Source organism: Muntiacus reevesi, chromosome 2 (genome assembly GCF_963930625.1).
Source record: "Muntiacus reevesi chromosome 2, mMunRee1.1, whole genome shotgun sequence".
In the NCBI taxonomy this organism is placed as follows: Eukaryota; Metazoa; Chordata; class Mammalia; order Artiodactyla; family Cervidae; genus Muntiacus; species Muntiacus reevesi.
This window is the reverse complement of record NC_089250.1, coordinates 95,829,589-95,854,357: the sequence shown is the minus strand read 5'-3', so window position 1 is coordinate 95,854,357 and position 24,769 is coordinate 95,829,589. Positions and strand designations below refer to the sequence as shown.

Sequence of the window (24,769 nt, the reverse complement as noted above, 5' to 3'; positions counted from 1 at the left end):
AATTCTGCTCTGTGCAGACCTAGTGGTGATGTATAAATTGCAGCCCTGCCTTTTTTTCGAAGGATTCTAAAATAGGTTTTCAGAATTAGTGCTGGATTTTTGCTCCTGCATGTGCGGTGACTCTTGATTTTTTCCCTTCAGAGAAGCATCCTTTGCAGCATTCCCCCTTCCGAGGAATCACTTAGACACTTCCAGCTGGTGGCAGGGGATACAGCCATAATACAGCTTCCTGTGTCCCAGCTGTCTTTTTCACTACGGTAAATGCATTACGATGGCTGCACTCTCGTGTAAAGGTTCAGGTACAGGGAGGTGTAGGATGAAGTCTGGAAACCGTCGTTGGGGTTTTTAAAGCTTTGGCTTCTCCAGCATCTTGGCATTTTGAATGTCTTCCTGCTTGGAGTTCAAGGTTTCTCTCCAGTGATTGGAATGCTACTGGAAGCCTGATTAAAGGTGCCTGAGGATATCACCTTCTACCAGGAAGCCCTGCGTGCTTGAGAGGGTCCTTTTCAATGCATTATGGCTCATGCGGCCTCCCAATTAAAGAAAAACCGGGATTTAGAAATCAATGCTGAAGAAGAGACAGAGAAAAAAAGGAAACACCGCAAACGGTCCCGGGATCGGAAGAAAAAGGTAGCTATGTATGCCAGTGCATAGATCTTGCCTGGATCCTTTATGTTTTAATCTCCTCTTGGCATCTGTGAGAAGCTTTGGGGGCTATTTTTACATGTGCTGTAGAGTGTAAATTGGGTGTGTGAGTTGGGTGTGTAAATCGGGAACAGATGATAGAAAGCCTGTGGTAGACCACGGATGTAGGGTGGGCAAGGCAGGGGAAGATTTATCCCGTGTAGGGGGATTGCAGTGCTGACGCGGAAGGCTTGCACTTTACATAGGCATGGGCTTGCTTCCTTGCCATGGAAAGTGTTGCAAGGGAGTTCAAAGTAGTTTCTTTCCAGCCCAGTCAAGGTTAAATGCACTGCGGTGACTTAGAATTGAGGGAGAGACCGGAGAAGCAGCCTTTGTACTTCTTACAGTTCTGTCTCATGGAAAAGGAGCTTTTGTGCTAGAACTGTGTCACATGTGTGCATTTCTCAGGCAGATCTGTGACCTTAAAGACGTAACAGTAAAGTCATCTCCTGCTTTGCTTTTTGGTTCCTTCTTTCCTTCTGACTCTCAGTTCCATAAGGTACTTCCTAGGTAGGTTGTGCAATGGAAATAAGCTGCTGGAAATAACTTTTCTTTTGTTAAATACTGCTGAAAGCACAGAGGTTTGTCTTTCTCTACTGGCTGAGAGTGATATCCTGAATGCAGGAATTCCCATGACAAGGCAGGGACTTCAGCACTGATTGCTTTAGATCCGAGCATGGGCATTGATCATCCCCTACTGATACTCTAATGCAGGGGAGCAAATAAGAGGAATATTCTGGGTCACTGGTGTTTAATTACAGCCTGAGAGTGCTTACCTTTTGGGGGCTGTGCCCTTAAATATGAATCCTAGACACCGATTTGGCGAGTGAGGCCCGAAATCACTTTTCTTCAATGACAGTTCATAAAAATGGACTATAACTCTGTGATCTGAGTGTGGAAGTCAGGTCATAAAGCATTTTTATGTCTCTTTGTGAGAATTCCCAAGGGAAAGATCATCTTAATTTGCTCTGAGCAGTGATGCACGTGCCTTGCAAATGACATGCAGATTTCATCCACCACATGTACCTTCCTTCAGGAGTGATCATGAATATTTTCAGGGCCTTTGCCATTTTCCTCCAAGAGAAGGTCTAGAGAAAGCTCTTTGCCTTTTGTTACTGGCAGACTTTCTGAGACTGAATTCAGAGAGTTGCAGTGGTTGTGCCACATGACATTAAATATAGGTGTTTCCTGCATCAGGGTTCTCGCAAAAAAAACTTCTTGAACATATTTTCACAGAAGTACAGACTTAAGTTAGGAAATTCTCAGCAGGTGTATTTCAGAGCCCCACACAGCAGAGTTGTTATGAAATTGCCTTGTTTTGCTAGGTTCTGGTCTGATTTTATGAAAGTTAGGCTTGTCTGTGGGTCGGTCACTATACTTTGACCTCTGTATGCACATCCCCCTCCTCCACCCACACGACATGATGAACTGGCTTCTGAGAAACACAGGGACAGGAACGTAAATTTATGTGAAGATACGGTTTCATCATTAATGTCAGTGTTCTGTGTGAGTTGCTGGCTGAAGCAGGCTTACGGCCAGCCGTGTCCCGGGGGAGCAGTGACAGGTCTGCTGCCTTGCGCCTGCTCCCCTGTTTGACTCGGAAGCAGAGCAGGGAAGGGGTGAACCAAAGGGGTTTCTGGCTCACTGAGCTGAAGCAAATGCTTCGTGGATCAAAATGCTTAGTACAACAGAGTCTGTCCAATGTAAATCTCTTAGCAACCAAAAGGGAACATGGAGAAATATCAATATCGCTATTGTCAACGTGCAGGCACATTTAAATGTTTTGTTCTCAGGGCACTCACAGAGGAGATCCAGAAAGGGGCTCATGGGTAACACTTGCATTGCTACTGTGCTTTTTAATTCATAACACAGTATAGTATATATATTCCCCATCAAAGGTGCATGTATCACCAAAGATTTAGTATTCATAGCCAAATGATTGCATGGACCACTTCTATGTGCAAAGTTAAGGTTAAATGACTTTGAAGACATGCTCTATATCTCCTTCCATGACACAGTGTATGTTACACTTATTTTCTACAAAGTGAATTATTTGAACTTTGAGTTTCTTTTTTCTACCTTTTCCTAAAATCCTAATTAAGGTTTCTGGGCTATTTTGCTCCATGTTGTAGCCCCCTGTCAATTAAAAAGCTGCTTTTAAATATTTTGCAGGCGGTACTTTTCTGGCAGTCCAGTGGTTAAGACTACACACTTTCACTGACACTTTCACTGCAGGGAGGTGTAGATTCTATCTCTGGTCAGGCAACTGGGATCCCACATGCTGTGCAGTGCAACCAAAAAAAAAGTTAACACTGCATATGCATTTGATGAAAAAAAAATACACACACACACATATATAGTGGGTTATTATGGTACTTATTCTCATTCATATGCAGAAATATCTTCTAGGATATTTTAATTACCTTTTTGGTAGTGAGCACTCTCATAAAATCTCAAAATACAAAAGGAAATCTTAAGAGTATCTAGTTTATAAAACAAGGAATTTGATTCATGGTTCCCCTTCAATTCAGGTTTGAGCAAGCCCAAGATGAATCTTTCTTGATTATATGACACAGAATTATACAGTATGCGATATTACTAAGTATTATACTCAAATCATAATATGCATGTAAAATTAATATAGGATTCACATTTCAAGTTTTTTAAACACAGTGAGTTGCACATTTGGTCTCCTTTGAATGTTGATAACCATGAATAACTGATTACCACAGAACCACCTGGGAAGCCCCTATGAATAAGTAGGAAACTTCTAGGAATTTATGATTAGTTGAATTTTAGTAATGAGGTATTTTATTCTTGGGACAACAACTTTCATCTCAAGTAAAAGAAAATCTTCCTGTTTGCTAAAAGAAGAAATTCATCTAGATGGATGAACACTTACTTAATCCTTTTATCATCTGACTTTAAGAGAAAAAAAGTTTCAGTGAGTGTCTAGTGTAAAAGTTTCTTACCCTCACCTCCCATTGCTCTTCCCTGATCTGTTTTTCAGCTTCACTCTCCTTCTCTCCTGATGGGCTTAGGTTGGCAGCAAGGAGGAGGCATGCCACAGGTAGACAGTGGCTTTGGGTGGGTTAGTATTGGATCCATGCCCTTACTAATCACCTTGCAGGGAGGAACTCTGAACCTCCTGCATTCAGCAGGCTCCCTGGCCCACAGGGTTTGGTCTGGAGAGGGTCCCAGCCACCCTGAGCCCACCAGAGTTAGAAATCATGAATGCTCTTCAGCCCCGTACTATCCTCGTTGCCATTGGCTTCTTGTGCCGTGTTGGCCGCATGGTTTGCCCGCTCTCCACATTATATTATTAAATTATAAAATACATTTCAATAGTGAGGAATACTAGTATCAAACCTTAATTTAGTCAATATTTTTATGTAGTTTGTATGTATTTACTACATCCTGTCCAAAAAAAAGAAAAAGAAAGAAACAAGCTTTGAGGTGACCCATGGAAATTTATACTTAAAAAAAGGAAACTATGGAATTTCTTTCTCTCTATGAATGACAAAGGAATAATCAGTCAATTAATTCTGTGATTATTGATGTCAAACTCATACAGCTATTCCAGTGGCAGAGCAGGAATGGATGAACATTCATTGCTTTATTTTTGCATTCATGCACTCATTCAGCAAATATTTATTGAATAACTTCTGGCATTAGGCATTATATTCTGAGTTGGAGACAAAGCTAAATGAGGCAGAGTGGCAACAGTACATTACGTTGTACTGTGCTTCCCGGCACAAGGAGGAGGAAGATAAGAGCACCATTAAACAGCCTACAAAGAAGGAGCCACAGCGAGACCCCACCACCACCACTTCAACTCGAATGGGCTCACAGAAGGTTCTTGGCATAGCTAAGCCTTGGAGGAGTCAGCAAGATAGACAAACAGAAGGACAGGAATCCCAGGCCAACAGGGGTTCAAGTATGAGAGATATTCAGCTGTGCGAGAAACAAACTATTTTGGAGAAAAGGGTACATGAGGATATGGCAGAAAAAATGGCTGTGAAGGTAGTCACGGGCCAGGTTACGAAGGTCTTTGTATGCTGTCTTACGGAGCAGGATGTTAACCCCTGCTCAAAGGAGAGAGGGACCTGAATGGTTTTAGGGGTGATGATAAAGAGAGAAGGCTGAAGAGCTTTCTGGGATGAGAAAGCATCGATGCTGCGGGCATCAGCTGGAAGAGTCTTAGGAATCACCAGTGGTGATGATGCAGGCATGAGAGATGCTCAGGGTCTGAACCACGGCAGAGATGATGTTGATGAAGAAGGGGGTGTTGCATACAAGAGATATTTAGAGGAAGACTCAAAAGAACTTGGCAGTGGACTGTATGTAGGATGTGAGAGGGAGAGATTGGATTCTAGGGTAACTGCCAAGTTTCTGGCTTGAAGCGGAAGATGAAGAATCAAATTTCCTGGGTTCATTTCTTTTCTCCCAGGACATTTCTTGACCTCTTATAAAGTGCACCAGATAGGGTTTTAAATTACCTTTTTAAGGTGGCGGCTCATTTATTCTTCACAACAACCCTATGAGAAAGTATTTCTATTATTTCCATCTTCCAGATGAGAAAACTGAGGCATGAGCCTTCAGGCTGCTACCTTGGAGTTCCCACAATAGTTAGTGATAGAGCCAAGATTCCAATTTGGGTAGCCTAACTCTCTAGCTTGTGTTCTTAACTACTACACTATACAGTGTATGCACTTAATATTTTCATAGCTACACATGAAAGTGGGCTTGATTCAGAGAATCTTCTAAGTGATAAGCTATTTTCTAAACATCTGGAACCTTGAATAATAAGTTTTATATCTCTGAGCACTCCACTATTGTAGTGAGTTTCTTTTTCTTACCGTCTGCAATAGATTTTAATGTTTTACCTTAAGAATTTCTTTCTTTTTAATTTTGAAAAATGAAGTGAAAAATTACAAATACCATAACATCAAACCCTCAAAGACATGTTTCTGTGATAACAGCACAGCAGTGTCTTAGGTGCTTGTGGTATACCAGACAATCTGCAGAGTGATTTCTATGGATTATTTCATTTTTTTTCTCACAGCTTTTCTATGAAGCAGGTATTATTTTCATCCCAATTTTTCATAGCTAAAACCAAGGCTTAATGAGACTGAATAACGTGCCTGAGGTCATAAACCTAGTGACTGGAGGGCCTACACTTAAACTTGGGTCATAGGACTTTGGAATCTGTCATTCTGCGTTTATTGTAATAAAACTGTAGCATTGTCTTTTAGGTTAAGGCAATTTAAGGATTTGAGAAGAGATTTCAGGGGACCTGATCTCTTGCCATAAAAGTGTGATGCTTCTTGACATTTTGCAGACTCTCCCGTATCTGGTTTTCTGGGTACCCGTGACACCCATGATGTAAGATGCCAGGCAGGAGGCTTTTACTGCGGCACCTGCACTTTGGGGAAGTGGACTGTGTAGACTCTTAAGAGACAAAGGGAACCTCGTCTGTTTTCTGCTCTGCCGAGTCCGTAGTCTTCAGACCTCTAGGGAGCCTGGTTTCGCTCTCAACATACTTGATATCCTGCTCTGAAATTAATTATGTGTCTATATGTGTGTCTCACCCAAGAAACTATGAGCTCCTTGAGGGCAGAGGTGGCATGATACTCACCTACTACCAAACTGGGGTTTTCGGAGTAGGAGGGTGGATAAGAGGGTTGGTGAAAAGTGAGGGAGGGAGAAAGGTGGCGGCTGGATGGACGGATGGGTGGATGAGAGGCCGTATCATGCTTAGAAACATGGGCTATAGAGTAAGACTGAGTTCAGGCGCTGACGCTATCACGTAGCTGCTGTGTCCTTGGGGATTTATTTACTCTTTAGATGCTTTGGTCTCTTCAACTGCAAAACGAGCACAGTAATAGTTGCCATAGAGGTGTAATAATACGTCAGTGAATTCATATTGGAACAGTGCTTGGCACGATGTTAAGAGCCATAGAGTGGTAGTTGGTGGTGGTTCTATTGAACAGAATGGATTGTTTCCACCCTGCCTTCAAGAGGGATTGTGCCAATAAGTCAGCTCACAAAAGTGGGGCAGGTAATCTCCCTAGGAGCTTGTCTGGATGCTGCCTTGTCTCCACTCTTCCACATTTGGAAAAGGATGGATGGAAGCAGGCTTAGCTCACTCTTAGGAAAGGCTGTAAACCTTTGTCCTTTGGTGTGCCAGAGGTTTAGAAACAGGGAGGCAATTCTATAAGGCTTGTCAGCTGGTTGGTTCTCTGTAATCTGTTATGATTATGACACATTTAAGAAAACTCTTAGTTGCTCTTAATCAATTACCTTTTTAACCAGTCCAAGATCATGCCAGGGATAAATTATGCATTTATTAATGTCTGGGTAGTAGTTTTAAAGTTTTCATTAGTTTTTTTAAAATTGATTTATTTTTTAATTGGAGGATAATTGCTTAACAAATTTTGTTGTTTTCTGTCAAACATCAACATAAATCAGCCATAGGTGTACATATGTCCCCTCCCTCCTGAACCTCCCTCCCATCTCCCTCCCTATCCCACACCTCTAGGTTGATACAGAGCCCCTGTTTGAGTTCCCTGAGACATACAGAAAATTCCCATTGGCTATCTATTTTATATATGGTACTGTAAGTTTCCCTGTTACTCTGTCCATACATCTCACGCTCTCCTTCCCTCTCCCTGTGTCCATAAGTCTGTTCTCTATGTCTGTTTCTCCACTGCTGCCCTGCAAATAAATTTATCAGTACCGTCTTTCTAGATTCCATACATATGTGTTTAGTATGAGATATTTATCTTTCTCTTTCTGACTTACTTCACTCTATAGGCTCTGGGTTCATCCACCTCATTAGAACTGACTCAGATGTGTTCCTTTTTATGACTGAGTAATATGCCACTGTGTGTATGTACCACAACTTCTTTATCCATTCATCTGTTGATGAGCGTCTAGGTTGCTTCCATGTTCTAGCTATTGTAAATAGTGCTGCAGTGAACATTGGGGTACATGTGTCTTTTTCAATTTTGGTTTCCTTAGGGTATATGCCTAGGAGTGGGATTGCTGGGGCATGTGATGGTTTTATTCCTAGTTTTTAAAGGAATCTCCATACTGTCTTCCATAGCGGCTCTATCAATTTACATTCCCACCAACAGTGCAAGAGGGTTACCTTTTCTCTAAAGCTTTTGTTAATTTGTCACTGGCATAATGCAGCAGTTAAACTGCTTCTTCATTACTCTTGAGGCCCTTGATCTTTTCTGTCTTTCAGTTTTCCTTTGGCATGATAATCAATTATTCTCTGTGTGTGTTTTATTGAATCTCAATATGGAAAAGTGCTAACTTTTCATAGGTATGCTTGAGGAGGAAGGATTTGGCAGTGTTTTAAGTTCTTTATAGTTATAAGAATAGTTTACATTAAGGGTATCACATTTTACCCGCCTCTCTGCTCATGTAATACAATTGTATTGTGCATCTCCATTGTGCCTGTATGGGAGGTTAATAAGATAAAGGGTGGAATGGTAGATTCATCTACTTGCTCTCTTTGTGTTTCTCCTGGTGTTACTTTACACAGGTAGAGGTGAAGGGCTGACTTATAAAATGAGTATTCCTTATTGGGCCTCCAATATTCTGAGTGACTTTTACATTCCTCATCTTATTTGATTTTATGTCAACACTATGCCATAATGTTATCTCCATGCACAGAGGTATTAGCCTAAGCTTAAAGTTTTGTTATGTAACTTGCCTCAGTTACAGAAATAGCTGGGCTTATGGCCAAGGTCTCTTTGGTCGTAAGTCCCATTCTTGGGCCATCTGAACCTCTCCAGGAGAGATTTTTTTAAGGGAGATTCTTACTAATAGGCATCTATAATGAATTCTTATGTCACGAGAAAAATTGTCACCTTTGAAATGTGAAGAGTTAATTTATTTAGTAATCAAGATTTTGATAAGTTCATCATTTACATTTAACTGCAAAATCTGAATATTTTATAAACGGTTACTTATGTTACCATAATTCCACATTTAAAAAAATTTTAAAGAAGAATTGAGTCACTGAAAACACTAAGTCATTAGTTTACATCTATTGACTGATGTATGGGTTACTTATTGAAAGAGAATGTCTAAATACAGTGTTACACTGTCAGTTACATAATCCAAACTTTCTTATAGAGATTTTCCTATAGAAAGGTAACATTTGGAAACTAGCAAGCTGTTATTATTTTACCCAAATTGGTGTTCCTAGTTTGTACAAGTTAAAAGTGGAAGAATTGAAAGCAAAGTAGTGGAAATCAAGCTTGAATCTTTTACATATAAATTAGATTTTCCTGGCGTTTATCCCATTCACTCAAGATTATGCTTTCCTGAACCCATGGTGGTGTCATGAACTAGAACAGTCTATCACTATCAAATATAGGAGCTGCCTATAAAATGTGTAGATTTCAATTTAGATTTAGTTGGTTCCAGTAAATTATTTCTCAGTCATAGGTGACCTTCTTCTTATTAGGATCATGCCATCAGTTCTGTTCGCATTTAGATGAAACCCATTAGAATGGGTCGAATACAGACTAATGTTCGTATCTGCCAGTTTTGTGGCTTTTCTTTTGGCAGCACAAAAGTCACCTAACATCATTACTGTATGAGAAGGATGTGTGTACTGCATGGAAAAGAAATAGGAGGGAGGACTTGGCCAGAGAGGGTTGATGGAAGGCAGCCCAAGATTTTCTAATAACTGGAAGTCAGTGACACAGGAACATTTATAATTTACATGTAGATCCCCTTAAGACCCTTGTGATGTTAGTATGAACAGCATTATTTTATCATAATGAAATAAAATTTTGTAAGTTTGTACAGTGGAAGAGGTAAAGAGATGTTCCATTTTGTTTAGTAGAGATTAAAAACCTGAATAAAGTAGGCAAGCAGTAAGGAGAAAGGTGTGGGGAAAAGGCTAAGTGTTTATTACAGTTCATGGTTTTGGAAAGAATAGGCTTTGGGGCTAGGTGTGAGTTTATATGGCAGCCACATTTAGCTGTGTGGCCTTAAACTAAATTTCTTTGGGTTTTAGTCTCCACATTGGTCAAATGAGGCTATTAATCCTTTTCTTCATGCATGTGTGGTCAGTTGTGTTCGACTCTTTCCAACCCCTTGACTGTAACCCACCAGGTTCCTCTGTCCATGGGATTTCCCAAGCAAGAATACTGGAGAGGGTTGCCATTTCCTTCTCCAGGGGCTCTTCCTGACCTAGGGATCTAACTCATGTCTCCTGCATTGGCAGGCAGATTCTTTACTACTGAGCCACATGGGAAGTCCTTTACTTGAATACATATTGTTAAGAGTAGAAATACTGTAAATGCTTCTTGCCAGGTTCCTGGCATAAAGGGAGCCCTTATGAGGGCTTCCAGCTTCCCTTATAGTGTGGGCTCCCAAATGTAATCAAGTGACTGTAGCCAAGAAGGGGGCAGAGGAACTGAGAAAAAAAAGGGAATGTTCTGAAGAAGGTTTATACCCAGGAAATATTTAAATTCTTTGATGAATGAAATTTTACTCATAGATTTGCATCCTCAAACAACCATTTGAGTCCTTCAGTTCAACCCTTTGCAAACTTTTCTGTATTCTCAGGGAATTTGCATCTGCCATTCTGAGAAATTTTCTCAACGATTTTTATATTAAATATGTTTCTCAGTCATTAATACTGTTATTAATTAGCTTTTCTCAATAGTTAAATAATAGCCTAGGAAGATATTAAAGAAAGCATAAGAACCATATGTACAGATAGAGCTATCAGATCACTCTTTTAACAAATGAACTTGATTTTACAGATTAGGATATGAATATTAAAATATTTATAGAGGAAAAGTACTTATTTGAGCTAGTGAAACAATCTTCACTGGAGAGTTTATAAACTATAATTACTGAGAAGAAGCAAAATGTTACCTATACAGTATGCCTATAAGAGACATATTCTATATTTCATCATCCCCTCTAGGGAACATGGACACTAAAGACCTATTTTTATAGTTGCGGGATGGTTGGGGACTGAAGGAAGAGTGAATAATCTGGCCAGTGTAGAGCTATCATCACCTTTTATACCTGGTTTCAGAACCCACAGTGGCCTGTGGACTGCCTTCCTTTACCAGCATGTTCTCTTCTCCCTGCCTTCTTCGACCTCCACCGGGGAAGGCCTCTACCATTTTCAGTCAGATTTCCAATCAGGTACTCCACCCTGGACCTAATTGGCTCAGTTCAGTATCTGACACTTTGGATTCTCAGTGTGTTTAGTTTCCCTCACCCTAAACCAAATAGGAAAAAAAAAAAAAAAAAAACCAAACCTGAAACCTGGCATCTCTCCTGAAACATTTTTATCATAGGCTCTGTGTGATGTTTGTTTGTTGAGCTGTGGCGGGTCTTTGTTGCAGCCTGTGGGATCTTTAGTTGTGGCATGTGGGATTTAGTTCCCTGACCAGGGATCGAACCAGCACTGGGAGCTTGGAGTCTTAGCCACTGAACCACCAGGGAAATCCCATGTGATTTTTCACTTTTCAAAGAGGACAGTATAGTGAGATACTCAATAGCAAAGTATATGGGACATAATTTACCCTTTCTTTCAGTTATTGAGCTATAATTCATTGGGGAATTACAGCGGGCTGTGCACTCTATCCAGTGCTGTGAGTATCGTGTTGAATCCTCTTGCATGGATGGTATTATCCTCATTCCCTCATGTTATATATATATATATGTGTGTGTGTGTGTGTGTGTGTGTGTGTGTGTGTGTATATATATATGTATATATAAAATCCCCTCATGTTAGGGGAATTAACACTCTGAAAGTTTCATCAAGCCCAGGGTCACATAATTAGCAAGTGTACAGCTAGAGCTCAAACCCAGATCAACTTGACAGCCAGCTCTGTGCTGATTCTCTGATTCCTCACCCCTTATTCCTAGCAGGTCACTTGCAAGTGGCCATTGAGAACACCATTTTCCCAGAATATTGGGCTCCATGAAATCACTCTTTCCTGGACCATGGAAGGCCCTGCTGGGGTTTCTGCCCCTAAAAAATTCCTAACAAGATGCTTCTCATAATTGATCCCCCCTCCCAATAAAAGAAAAGTACACGATGCGGCATGGAGGGTAGGAAGGTGGTAATACTGAATGTCATAAATCTATTTACTTAACTTCAAGCCACTTTCACTTTATACATTAGCTTGAAATACATCCAACCTTAACAAGATCATAATCATATTAAGGGTAAAATAAAGAAATGTGAATATAATTAATTTCCAAATGTTGGAAGTTTCCAAATTTTCCAAGATAAGTGGTAAAAATAATTTTGTGTTGGCTCGTTTCTTGGGTTTTGAAATCAGTGCATTCATATGTGTTTGCCCATGCCCTCCATCTCATACTTACAATTTTTTATGAGAAAACTGTGGAAGAAGGTGATTTTATAATGAACATCTTACTCAGGGTTTCAAAACAGACAACTTTTCAGAACCTAGATTAAAAATTAAAATATGATTTATAGTATGGTAAGAAATTAACACCACCATCAAAAGTGTACTTCAGCTGAAGACACAGACAAAATATTAGAATTTGAGTCACCATCAGCTTTGCCTGATTCTTTTGTCATCATCAGGATAGAAGAGATCTTAGGCTTCATGAAGTGATACTTCTTTTTTTTCCTTAGTAATAAGAGCAAGGGGTAAAAATCTTTAGTTTGGGAAAGGGAGTTGTTAAAAATTGGAGTCTTCAAAAATTTTATTATTTAGAATAGATGATTTTGGGTTCTACTAGGCAGCCTCAGTGTGAATCAACAGGAAATCCACCAGCAGAAGTTAGAGTCCATTTACAGAAAAATAATTGGTAGATGCCAAAGGCTTTTATCTCTGCTAATATTTACATGAGCCCTCTAAATTAGGTGGCTTTATTCTCATTTTGCTGATCAGGAGAATATGGCTCAGATATTAAATTTATCAGTTGTTGTATTCAGTCGCTAAAATTCTATCCTACTCTTTTGCGACCCCATGGACTGTAGCCCTCCAAGCTACTCTGTCCATGGAATTTTCCAGGCAAGAATACTGGAGTGGGTTGCCGTTCTCCTTCTCCAGGGGATCTTCCCAACCCAGGGATTGAACCTGTCTCCTGCATTGGCAGGTGGATTCTTTACCGTCTGAGCCACCAGGCAAGCCCGAATTTTTTAGTAACAGAGCGAAAATGAGAGACAGACTTTGAGCCCATGGTTATCAGACTCCAAAGTTTCTCCCCACCTGTACTTCACTGTTCTGCTTACAGATTTTCATGGACCATGTAATTTTCTTGCATTTGGGGAAATCTTTTACTTCCATTTTTCATTATTTTATTTTCTAATCAGTTTCTAAATTATTCTTATGCCTCCCCATCACCAGTGTTATCATTCATTAATTTTATGTGATAAATGCCAGATAAGAGTTGCTTTTTAAATAACGATGTATGGCTTAAGCCTGTGTTTTTACCTTGAAATATTACATGGGGACTGTAGGTACTATTGCAAAGCACAGCAGTTTTGAATCAGGTACAAAAAGATCATAATTGACACTGGCACCACGGATTTATAATCGTCCAGGGAAACAACATCTGTCCGAGCCATAACCTTGAGTACTGCATTTGATTTTCTATTAGTAAATCCTCAAACTGTCCAGTCTCATAATTCCCAGGTACATTGCTGCTACCTGACTGCTTCAGGGTGAAGGAGAGAGGAGATGCTAGAAGGTTTTTGAGGTCACTGTACCCTACACTGCCCACTGCTTCCTCCCTCTCTTGTAAAGACCTGCTGTCCCCTAATTCAGTAACATCATGAATATATTTACTTAGCTCTGTCAACACTCAAAATACATTTGCCTGCCCTTAAGTACCAGGAAGATAACCATATTGATGCTTAAAAATGCTGAAAGCAATGAATTTCTTTCCTTTGAAGAATGGCCGTTACTAACGATCCCTGCTCTACTATTCCTCTTCAGCAGGCATTGTTCTTCACCATCTAAAAATAAACGGATTCATTATGCATATTTATTCCATCCACATTTGTTCCAAATAGAATTAATGTATTAATACTGGTAATTCAAGCATGTGAAGTCTACACATTGACTTGTCTTCATTAGTGTAGGATTAGTGATCCTGATCATCCTCCTCATTTCCAGTCTGATTCGTTTCAAGAGGTGTAGGTTGCGCCCCCTCTTACCAGAAATTGGATCTTTGGAGGTGACCATGAGTACATTGAAAGTCTGTGTTTTCCCCGGTGACCGTGTTTCACCAGCCTAATGCGAGCCTCGGTGGTGCTCCCCACAGACATTCGGCGTGCTCAGGACCCCCGGGCTTTGTCTTGCTCCAACTGTGTGTGAGTCCAGGTTCCCTCTTTTTCCCCCTGAGCTCTCCATGGGAGAGCCTGACTAGTCTTCATTTGATTTTACATAATTTAGTGGATTTTCTATGCACTAAGATTAAAATAATCGTGTAGCCCTCCATTTGGCATCTGACATCACGGCATTTTGTTTTCTGGTGGATTAGTCAGGGCTTTGTTGGCAGTGTTTGGGCCGGGGGGCGGGTGTCCTTAGGTGCATTTGGCATTCTCGGCTTTGACCTGCTTTCCTAGAGCTCCATTTCAGTTTTAGCGGAACCTAAATTATTAATAGGGTCTGTGCTGTGTCTGCCCATAATGCCAAATCCTGCTTCTCTTTTTATAAAGTGCTGCTGGGAATCTCTGAAATCATAGATAAAATGATTTTTGAACTTCTGTGGAAGTTCAAAATGGGTCTCGAATGGGTCTAGTCATGAGCTCTGGAGTCATATACGCTTGGATTTGGGTCTCCCCACTGTCACTTCTTTGCCGAGTAGTCCAAGGTGGTTACTTAACCTCCTTGAACATCCGTGCTCTCTTCTGTAATAGCAACTATTGCAAAGAAGGGTTAGAAGACAAGACTAAATTGATCATGAATTATCTGGCTCAGAGAAGTGATCCAATGAATATTAATTCCTCCTACTTCCCTACTTCTTTTCTCTTTCCCTGGTCCACTTGGAGGAAATGAGAATCTTGTTCTATGCTGTGTCCTTAAGTGAGAGTTGTTAGTTAAAATAGGGGAATGCAAGCTTGGTGAAGTTAATGATAAAGCAGAGGGTAAAAAATGAAGAACATATGTGAATGTAGACGAAAGTAGGTATTTATATAAAATGTAATTATAACTTTAACATTTACACCTCTTACATATATTCTCTCTACATGTCCTATGTTTCATGTGGAAGTTGCTCAGTCATGAATGATTCTTTGCAACCCCATGGGCTGTACAATCCATGGAATTCTCCAGGCCAGAATACTGGAGTGGGTAGCCATTCCCTTTTCCAGGGGATCTTCGCAACCCAGGGATCAAACCAGGGTCTCCTGCATTGCAGGCGGATTCTTTACCACCAGGGACGCCCATTTGTTTCATACGTGTGTGTGTGTGTGTGTGTGTGTGTGTGTGTGTGTGTATATATTCCATAGGTAGGTAGATTCCACAGAGATTATTTAAACCTGGAGCCGTATTTCGTTAGTTTGCATTAGGAAGAAATGTGGTTTGTGGTGAGAGCACTGAAGCTGGTCTGGAAGGTGATGTAGGGAGCAGGACACTGGGGTCTTCTGGAGGTGCAGGGCTTTTCCAAGGGCACCCTACCCCCAGTGCGGGTATGTTTGTCCTGCGTGGTGGACTCTCCAGTCCGTTTCCCAGGGTTGGCCTTCATAGGTTTACTTTTGCCTTCCCATTAAAGGTCTCACACTGACAGCTGCTCTTGGCTCCCAGAGTGAAATCCACCTGGAGGAAACCTATCAGAGCAAGCTCAGTTTTAGTGACTCTCCTCTAAGTGCCTGAAAGACCATCTCTGATACTCGTTTCCCAGGGTCAATGAGCGAGTCGTAGGCAAGCCACAGAGTCTTGCTGAATATCACCGTCCAATCACAGAAGACTTTTTTGAAGGCTTTGGTAATATTTAATAACTGTTTGCCACTTTTCCCTCCTGCTGGGTTACTTATTTCCTCGGACGTCCTGTGAGTCCTCTTACTTAGTTGTTCTCACCATGTAAATCACTGCTGTCCATCATACACGCAACATTCTGCACGGGGTGACCAGCATCACCCTGAGAGCATTACTGTGATTCACTGTGACCTTTTGAAATGTCTTCCCACTATATTTCTATGTGTGTCTACTTTCCTGTCTTCCTCTCCCTTCTCTTTCTTTCCTTCTCTTCCCTCTTTTCCTTCCTCCTACCAGAATTAATGAAAATGAGATAATACTGGTATCTCCTATTTTGTGACCTCATTTTTTCCTCACTGGAAAATACAACATGAACATGTGTTCGTATCATACATATGGTTCTGTAAGGTTTTCAGTGGATCTATGTAACATTTTACTTAATGAATGTACCAAATTGTTTTCAACTAATCCCTTATTTTTATATGTTGAGTTCATTTCAGTTTTTGTTATTTTGAAAAATGACTCCAAAGACAATAGAGCTTCATCTTTTTCTGAAACCACAGGGTTCTTGTTTTCAGCTCTACTTATTTCTACTGGTTCCTCGATTCAAGGTCCTCCATTCTCAAGCCAGAGCCAGCATTTGCAATGTCGTTTTCCACAAATCCTCCAGTTGAGCCTAGTTCTAGTCAGAATGACTCTACCTTTTCCCTTTCCCAGAGAATACCCCTCCTTTCCCATCACTGGTCTTAGTGTTGCTCAGCCTATAACATCTCCTTCTGCCTTTCCTCTTCCAACTTTTAGGGCTCAGCTTCAAGCCCCCCTTCTTCCTGGGACACAGGTTTATCAGCTGGAAGTAATGTCTTTGCTCTTAATGATTACAGTTCTTGGGAAACGTAAGATACTCTCCGTGGAATTAGTCTTTTGTATATGAATACCTCTAGGTGAAAAAAGTTACAAGTTTTTTCCTTTGTTAATGCTTTTTAAAGTTTCTTTTTCCCATGGGATATGTTCAGAATGCCTCATATATGGCGCTGCAGGTAAGGGATGAAGTCCCAGGTCTTCATTTTTTTTTTTTTTTTTTTTTCTGGCTGCACCTTGGAGCATGCAGGATCTTAGTTCCTGACCAGGGATCGAACCCACACCCTCTCTTTGGAAGTGTGGAGTCTTAACCGCTGGAGCTCCAGGCAAATGCCAGAATGTTACAAGCTTTGATTTTGAGTCTTGGCAGGGCCCCTAAGTTTGCAACTTCAGCTGCTTTTCCCTTGCGTTTTATATTGAGGACCCCGGCACCGTGGTATGGAGAGACCTACCCAGCTCCAAAAGTTCCCTCGTGCTCTTACTGGACTGCAAATTCTTGGCTCCAGATTATTCCTGACTGATAGTGCATCCTCCCCAGGCCACCTTGGCTCTGTCCTATTGCATGGGTAAATGACAGTGACTACACCGCTCTTCATCCAGGGCTCTGTGCCCTTCCTCCAACTTCAGGTGAGAGTTTTTAGGCCCATGGCTTTCAACTAGCGTGAGAAGAGGCTGTGTCACCTTCACCTGGAGATAGTGTGACCAGCCAGCCTCCTTTGTCCAGGGCTGAGGGTTCCCTAGCATGTAGGACTTCCAGTGCTAAAATTTGGACTGCCCTGCTCCTCCACCCAAGGGCATGTTAGAATCTATAGAACAGGGCCAGAAGTGGAGCCGGGAACAAATAATAGAGTAAGGGGGAGATCCTCTGAGCCAGCTGTCTCTGAAGTCCTGTCTCACTCTGTGTCCTTTGAGGCTCTTGCCTTCCATCTGTGATGTCTTCCTAACATCACTCTTTCTCTTCCAGGAATACAGTTCCCCTTTTTAAATTTCCAGTGTCATGAGTGGTCATTATTTCTTCCTAAATTTTCTGCCTGATGGTTTAAGCACAGTGAACCCTTCAACATGCTATGCCATAGCAAATAGAAGAAAATACATAAAATTTATCTTGGGGCAACAACTTCTGCTTTCTTTATATAGAGTTTTATCTAGGGCCACATTGCTTGTGCTTGGCATTTTTCTCTCTGTTCTTTAACTCTCTGGATCATTTGTTTGATTCACCTTTTTTTTAATTAATTTTTTAAATTAATTTATTATTGAAGGATAATTGCTTTACAGAATCTTACTGTTTTCTGTCAAACCTCAACATGAATCAGCCATATTGTTTTGAGTATTCCCAAGTCTGACTTGCCAAAGCTCTCTCTTCCCTCCCCCGATCTGAGCCTATGAAAGAATACCTTAACCTTCCACCAATCTCACCCCTGGAGAGGCCCTGGCCTGGTTACCACTTTCCACCATGTAATGGGGCGTTGAACACAAGCAGACATAAAGATCTTTACGTGCATGCCAAGTCACTTCAGTTGTGTCCGACTCGTAGCGACCCCATGAACTGTAGCCCACCAGGCTCCTTTGTGCATGGGATTCTCCACGCAGGAATACTAGAGTGGATTGCCATGCCATCCTTCAGGGGATCTTCCTGACCCAGGGATCAAGCCCCTCCCCATCTCTTGCGTCTCCTGCATTGGCAGGGGGATTCTTAACCACTAGCACCACCTGGCAAGCTCATTAAGACCTTGGTGCTAAGTTACTTCAGTCATGTCCAACTCTTTGCAATCATATGGACTTTAGCCTGCCAGGCTCCTCTGCCCTTTACTACCTTGCAATTTAATTCTGATTTATCACTTCCTAGCTAGAGAGAATCCACCATTGCCTTTTTGGGGAAATGTTTAGATGGGCCACTGTAGATCTACATAGAATCTACATCTGTCAGAATCCACCTGCAATGTAGGAGACCTTTAACCTGGGTTCAGGAAGATTCCCCTGGAGAAGGAATAGGCTACCCACTCCAGTATTCTTGAGCTTCCCTTGTGGTTTAGCTGGTAAAGAATCCACCTGCAATGCAGGAGATCTGGGTTCAGTCCCTGGGTTGGGAAGATCCCCTGGAGAAGGGAAAGGCTACCCACTCCAGTATTCTGGCCTGGAGAATTCCATGGACTCTATAGTCCATGGGGTTGCAAAGAGTCGGACACGACTGAGTAACTTTCACTTTCATAGATCTACATAACTAAAATGTTACATGTGCAAGAGAATCACATTTTATTCTAATTTACCTGGTTAAGATAACAAACGTGATTGTTTACAACAATTTAAAGTACTGGGTTAAAAAATTCATTTATGATTCCTCCATTTTCATACCAACCACTCAAATCATAGATAATGGACTAATAACAACTTTCATAGGCTACAGATTAAAATATATGATTCAATCACTTCATTAGAATGAATAGATGATTAATTTTATTCCATTTAAATGAAAAGAGCTACTGTAGCAATCTGAATTTGAGCCTATAGGACTTATGTAAAGGACAAATACATAGGTTTTGAAGGGCAGAGTTGTGTGGAAAATTCCCACAGAGTGTCTAGAGTCGTGGAATGTTATAGGTGAAAGGAACCTTTGAGGTCACTGAGCTGCCCTCTGCAGAGCCTGCTTCTCCTTGACAGCAGCTCTATGAATTGCTTGTCAGTCTCGGTGTGTGAATTTCCTTTGACTCCAAGTGTCCTACCTCTAAACATAGCCCACACTGTTTCTGGAAGTTCTAAATGTTAGAATATACTCTTATTTTGAGACTAAATCTAGTTCCCAGTTATGTCCACCCATATGCCAGCTCTTTATATAGATGAAGAAAGTGATGTGCTGGTGCTGCTGCTTCTCTCCAAGATAAACGTTCTTTGTTCCTTTAGCCAGTTCTCTTAAGACAGTTGCAAGACCCCTTAACTCCTGCATGCAATGCAAAAGACCTGGGTTCAATCCCTGGGTTGGGAAGATCCCCTGGAGGAGGAAATAGCTACCCACTCCAGTACTCTTGCCTGGAAAATTCCATGGACAAAGGAGCCTGATGGGCTACAGTCTATGGGATCGCAAAGAGTCAGACACAACTAAGTGACTAACACAACAACACAAGCATCATGTAGGAACCCGAATTGACAGAGTAGTTTGCTTGTGGATTGTCATAATCATAATAGACTGATACAGCATAGCCTCTGCTGTTGCCACTAATCTGAAAAAGGGGCCAAGGTCACAGTCATTTTAGGGAGAAGACCGTTGAGAGCTTGTTCCATCCCTTTTCATGGGAACTTTGTTTCCATTTTGCATATAGATTTTATCCTTTCTTTTTAACTTTCAGTTTGGCCTTCTGGTTGGCTTTGCAATGCAGTATATACATTTGACTTATTTGTGAATATATTGGAATATTTATAAACAGACTTAAAAATAGATTTTTAAAGATGCAAAAGCTTTGTCCCTTCTAATACTTTATCTTCTGTGTCTTCCATTGAAATTATTTCCCATTACTTAATCACTTAGAAATTAATTACTAAGTATGAGGGATAATTAATTACCAACCATAAGTCCGACATCATTCTTTCTCTTTTTCTATTTGGCTTCTGCCCTTCCACTTTGTTTTTTCTTATCTTCTTTATCATTATAAAGCATTGACTAGAATTCACTAAAACAAATGGAAACATTTCAGTATCAGTTGAGTCCCAGAGGAGAACAGATTGTGTAATGTGGTAAACATTACCAAAGGTCAATTTTTCGTATATTTCAGATTAACCAATTTAATAGTTAAACAGTTGGCTTCTCAGAGACTAACTTTTATGGACTGACTCTTTAGAAACCAAGGCATGTGGAATTATGACAGAAAAATTAGGCAATATTAAGGGCACAAAAAAGGAAGAAAATTCTTAAATAACTTCCTATAGTGCAGTGAATGTGAAATATACATATTGTTTTGATTCAGAAACATTTCAGTTCAACAAATATGTATATATTTGTGAATACAGAGAGAAATAAGACATGCTTCCAGGTCTTTGGGAACTGATAGTTCCATAAGGGAGATAAATTTAAAAGAATTAAAATAGTCTCATAGATGATAGAGAAAATTTATAATGTGAAATAGAGGTTTGTATGAAGGGGCAGGTCTGCCAGGCCATAGGGCAAAGTGGTGCGGCCCTTGAACCTGCCCTAAAGGCTGAGCAGTGTGGGCAAATGGCATCAAAAACTCTCAGAAGTAGGATGGATCAAACATGATGGCTAAATTGGGGTGGAAGAGAAAGGAAGGAGCCAAGAAGGATGGGTCAGAGATGTCGAATGTGAGTGTCTGAGAGCCTGGTAACACCTTGTATTCAGAAAGAAATGCAGGGATTTCCCAGGTGGTTCAGTGGTCAGGACTGTGCACTTCCACATGGCGAGTCCAGAGTTGGTTCCTCGTCAGGGAACTAAGATCCCACAAGCCATGTGGGAATACAGTGGGCTTGGCTTACATTTATATGAGAGGTGTCCCCTCCCTTTCACCTGCTTTCCCTTATTCCTGTCAACTCAGTGTTTTTGCAAAGTGAAAGGAAATGTTATTTTATTTTATTTTATTTTTTTTTAAACTTGGGTTTTTAGTATTAACTCGGAAGTATCAAAGTCCTATACCTGGGCCACCCGAGAGCACAGAAATTCACTCAGCTGATAAAGTAAAAACCTGGAGAGTAATTACTGAATTATTTTGAGAAATTTTGAAGCCATTGCTTATGGACTAGGCTGTCATTCATTGGACATGATGAATTTAGAAATGCTAGTGAAGAGGCTTCCTAACTTTAGATTGCAACAGCCTTCATGGTAAGAACTGTGATGTTGTATTCATGTTTGCCCGTATACTCTTAAGTATTTGTTAAATTCACAGTAAACCGTCTATAACAGTGACATGCTTTAATGAATTTTTCCATTTTGCAAGCAGTGTTTTTGTAGAGATTTTTGAAAAGAAGTAGAAAAATGGAAGAAAATCACTCACAATAAACTACATGATCAATCTATTTCTTTCACAAAACAGCTTTAAATGCTTAATTTTCAAAAGTTCTAAGAAATGGAAAAGAAAATGTCTTGGAAAACAATTTAATAGGGGAACAGTTTTTTTTTTTTTCCTAACAAATATGTTCATTAACAAAAATGGGCTTGATTACACTTGAAATATAGGAGTGCTCTGAAAGTTTGCCTAACTGATTCTGGTAACATGCACTAGATTCAACTTTTCTGAAATGTGCTACATTTATTGAAAGAATAGTTCAGTTTGAAGCTGCATTTTAAAGACTTCCGCAAAATATTCAATGCATTCAGCTGACCTTTTATAAACTACTTCTGGGAAATGCACATAATGTTTTAGTGGAAAATGTTGCTTAAATATTAAAGCGCTAATACCCGTAAGGAATGTCATCAGCCCAAAATTCATGAGATTAATTTTTTCTAGTTCTTGAATGCTTGTATTTGTGTATCTGTATTTTTAAGTTCATTAGCTTGACAGCTGTATATCAGTATTTGCAGTTACTAGTTCTAGCAGAAATGAGCAGACATCTAATCTTTTAGCATAGTTGAGAGTCAACATAGACAAAATGAGAGAAAACAGTCCACATTTTGCTTTTTTAAAGATAAAATAGGTATCTGCCACTCAGTACAATAGATAGTAATGTTAAACAGGAAGTTCCCTTGGACAGAAAGTTGCAAAATACATGATGGCCCTTGACAATGTAAAGGAGTCTTTTTATATTAGGATAATTGTGTCTTGATGTCTCTATCTTTGAGGTTCACTACCCAGATATTATAAAGTGAGAAACACACATGGTTTATGAAGAGAGGCCTTCTTAGACTCAGCGTTTTATGCTCTAGACTACAGCTGGGACATTTACTTGAGATATGACTGGGAAGTCCCAAGGTCCCTCGTGTAGTTGTGGGGAATGTGGCAGGAATGCCTAGCCCAGAATTTTAGCTTGAATTTGCAATTTAATGTAGTGCTTTTAATTGCATTCTCAGTGATATTTACTTTCATCTCATAACAACAAATGTCATGAAATATCTTAGTAAAATATGGCACCCAAGCTCAGACATGTGGAACCAGGAATCCCTCAGCTTTTATGTGAACTTGCAGCAAAAACTGTCCTTTTTCCTTGCAATTAAACGTCTGGAAAATTTTGAAAGGAACTCTGTGCTTTGAATCTTACTGTTTTTATGTTTCCAGGAGAATTTTTTAAATTGAATTATAAGTCACTGGAGTCAAATGCAGTGATGCTAAGTACATATTTATTCAATTCTGGCAAATGCATTATTGTTTAGCCCATTCAACCCAGTAAGGTAAGTGTCTCATCTCATCACCTTGGAAGTTCGCTGTGCCATCTGCCAGTCAGCGTCCCTCATCCACTTGAAGTGGTCATTGTTAAGATTTCCAGCACCATTATTAATCAAAGATCAAAGACAAATGTTTAAAATTATGTTGTCTTTTAAGGAATGTTCCCCGCTTAGAGAATCATTGAGAAGTCCACGCACTTACCAAGAATAAGGATATAAAACTTGGCCACATAGAATTTCAGTGGATTGTTTCTAAAACACATGCAAGCATCCTAAGGGTTTAGTTATTACTGAAAGAGGACAGGTCCATTTCCATCCTGTCAAAAACATTTCAAGTCATTTTATTTCTCATTGCACTTTTTAATTTGGCTCTATTTTAATTTCTACTTCCGATAAAAATTGCCAGCAATGGTTTGTGTGGTGTGTGCTCCCTTGTGTGGGGTGGGATGAATGATCAATTAGTGAAAATTGAGTAAGAATAAATGTCATGGATGAAGCCAAAAAGCTCAGTTAACCCCCCATCATCCTCAAATGTAGAGAAGTAATGTTTGCCTTGATCCTACCAGCCTCTTTAGGGTAAGAGGAGAAGTAAAATATTCTTCACATCTGTTTCTTCTCCATAAGTGTGTTCCATTGCTTCAAAGGTAAGACTTTATCACTTGGTTCTCATAGTAACCAGACAAAGAGTACTTCTCTTCTCTCCCTTGGGGGTGGGAGTGAGGAAAGAGGGAGGGGGAGAGAGAGAGAGAGAGAGAGAGAGAGAGAGAGAGAGAGAGAGAGTGTGTGTGTGTGTGTGTGTGTGTGTGTCTGTGTTGAGCATTCCACATTGCCCTTAGAGATTTTCTTTTCCCTCCTTTTAGTTAGTGTGCTTTTTTTGATAAATAAATTTCAGAGGCAGGGTTAGAATAGACTGAACAATGCAGAGAGAGAAAAGATTCCAGGATGGAGGGCTACTTTTATTTCAATACTGCAACACATGATATAGAATGAAATTGCACTGCCAATGTAATTTATTCTCTTCATTAAAATAGACAAGCGTTAGACAAGCCATAAAATTTCCATCTGCATCCCCAGCAAGCTCCCACCATCAGAAACAGTCCTTTCTCTCTAAAACACCCAGGACTGAAACATTTTAATATTAGAGACCAACATGACAGGATTATAATATTAAATTTGTGGAAGCCATGGATCCTGTCATCTGTTCTTTCGATTACTGCATCTGTTTCAAAGGATGTTACTGAGGACACGGGAGCTGGATCACAAAGAATCTGCAGTGCGCAGAGGGAAATGGATGGGCTCCCAGCTTGGTGATTCTGCTATAGTTCTGCTTTCATCACCTCAGCAGCCTAATCACCTTGAGAAGGAAAACAAAAGGCATTTTTACTCAGTGTGCTGACGATTAGTCTAGAAGTGAAGTATGCACGGTTATTTAAGCACATTTTTCACCGTCGCCTGAAGGACAAAGGCTTTTAGTAATGGGAACTTGCCATTCTACGGCATGGAAAGTAAAAACCTCCTTTGTGGGCTAAAGGGGAAATGTGCTATTATTCTTGCAAATTTCAAAGACAAACACTCGCTTGGCATTTCAGGCCTAGAAAGCAGAGTCCTGAAAAGGTGGTTCAAAAGGTAATTGTACATTTTCATCTTCTTTTTGGCAAACTGCTCCCTAACTTGGAGAATATTGTTTCAATTTTTTATAAAGGCAGTCTGATGAAAAATTTAAACATACTCTTTTAGGAGCGAGCTTCTGTCAGGTGTCACGCCTAGCTCCACTTTGGTAGGAACGGTTATGTAAGGCGCTCTGGGCCATCTCTAATAGACATTTCTCATGAATCCAGGGCTCTCATGCTAGCTCATCTCTCCCTGAAGACTTCATGTCGATGGCCTTTCTGCCTTGGTTACCATATGTATAGTAGAACATTTTAATATTACTCTGCTGAAATAGCATTGGTAGGGT

General features: G+C 40.3%; 1 protein-coding gene across 1 annotated transcript in view; it reads left to right on the top strand.

The window, feature by feature from the left end:
- The first annotated feature begins 516 nt into the window (after positions 1–516).
- Positions 517–24,769, top strand: part of ANK3 (ankyrin 3) — a 366,098-nt gene continuing 341,845 nt past the window's right edge. The window contains exon 1 of the mRNA XM_065922389.1: positions 517–630. Coding sequence (XP_065778461.1) covers positions 517–630 — 114 coding nt within the window. The remainder of the gene's footprint in view (positions 631–24,769) is intronic.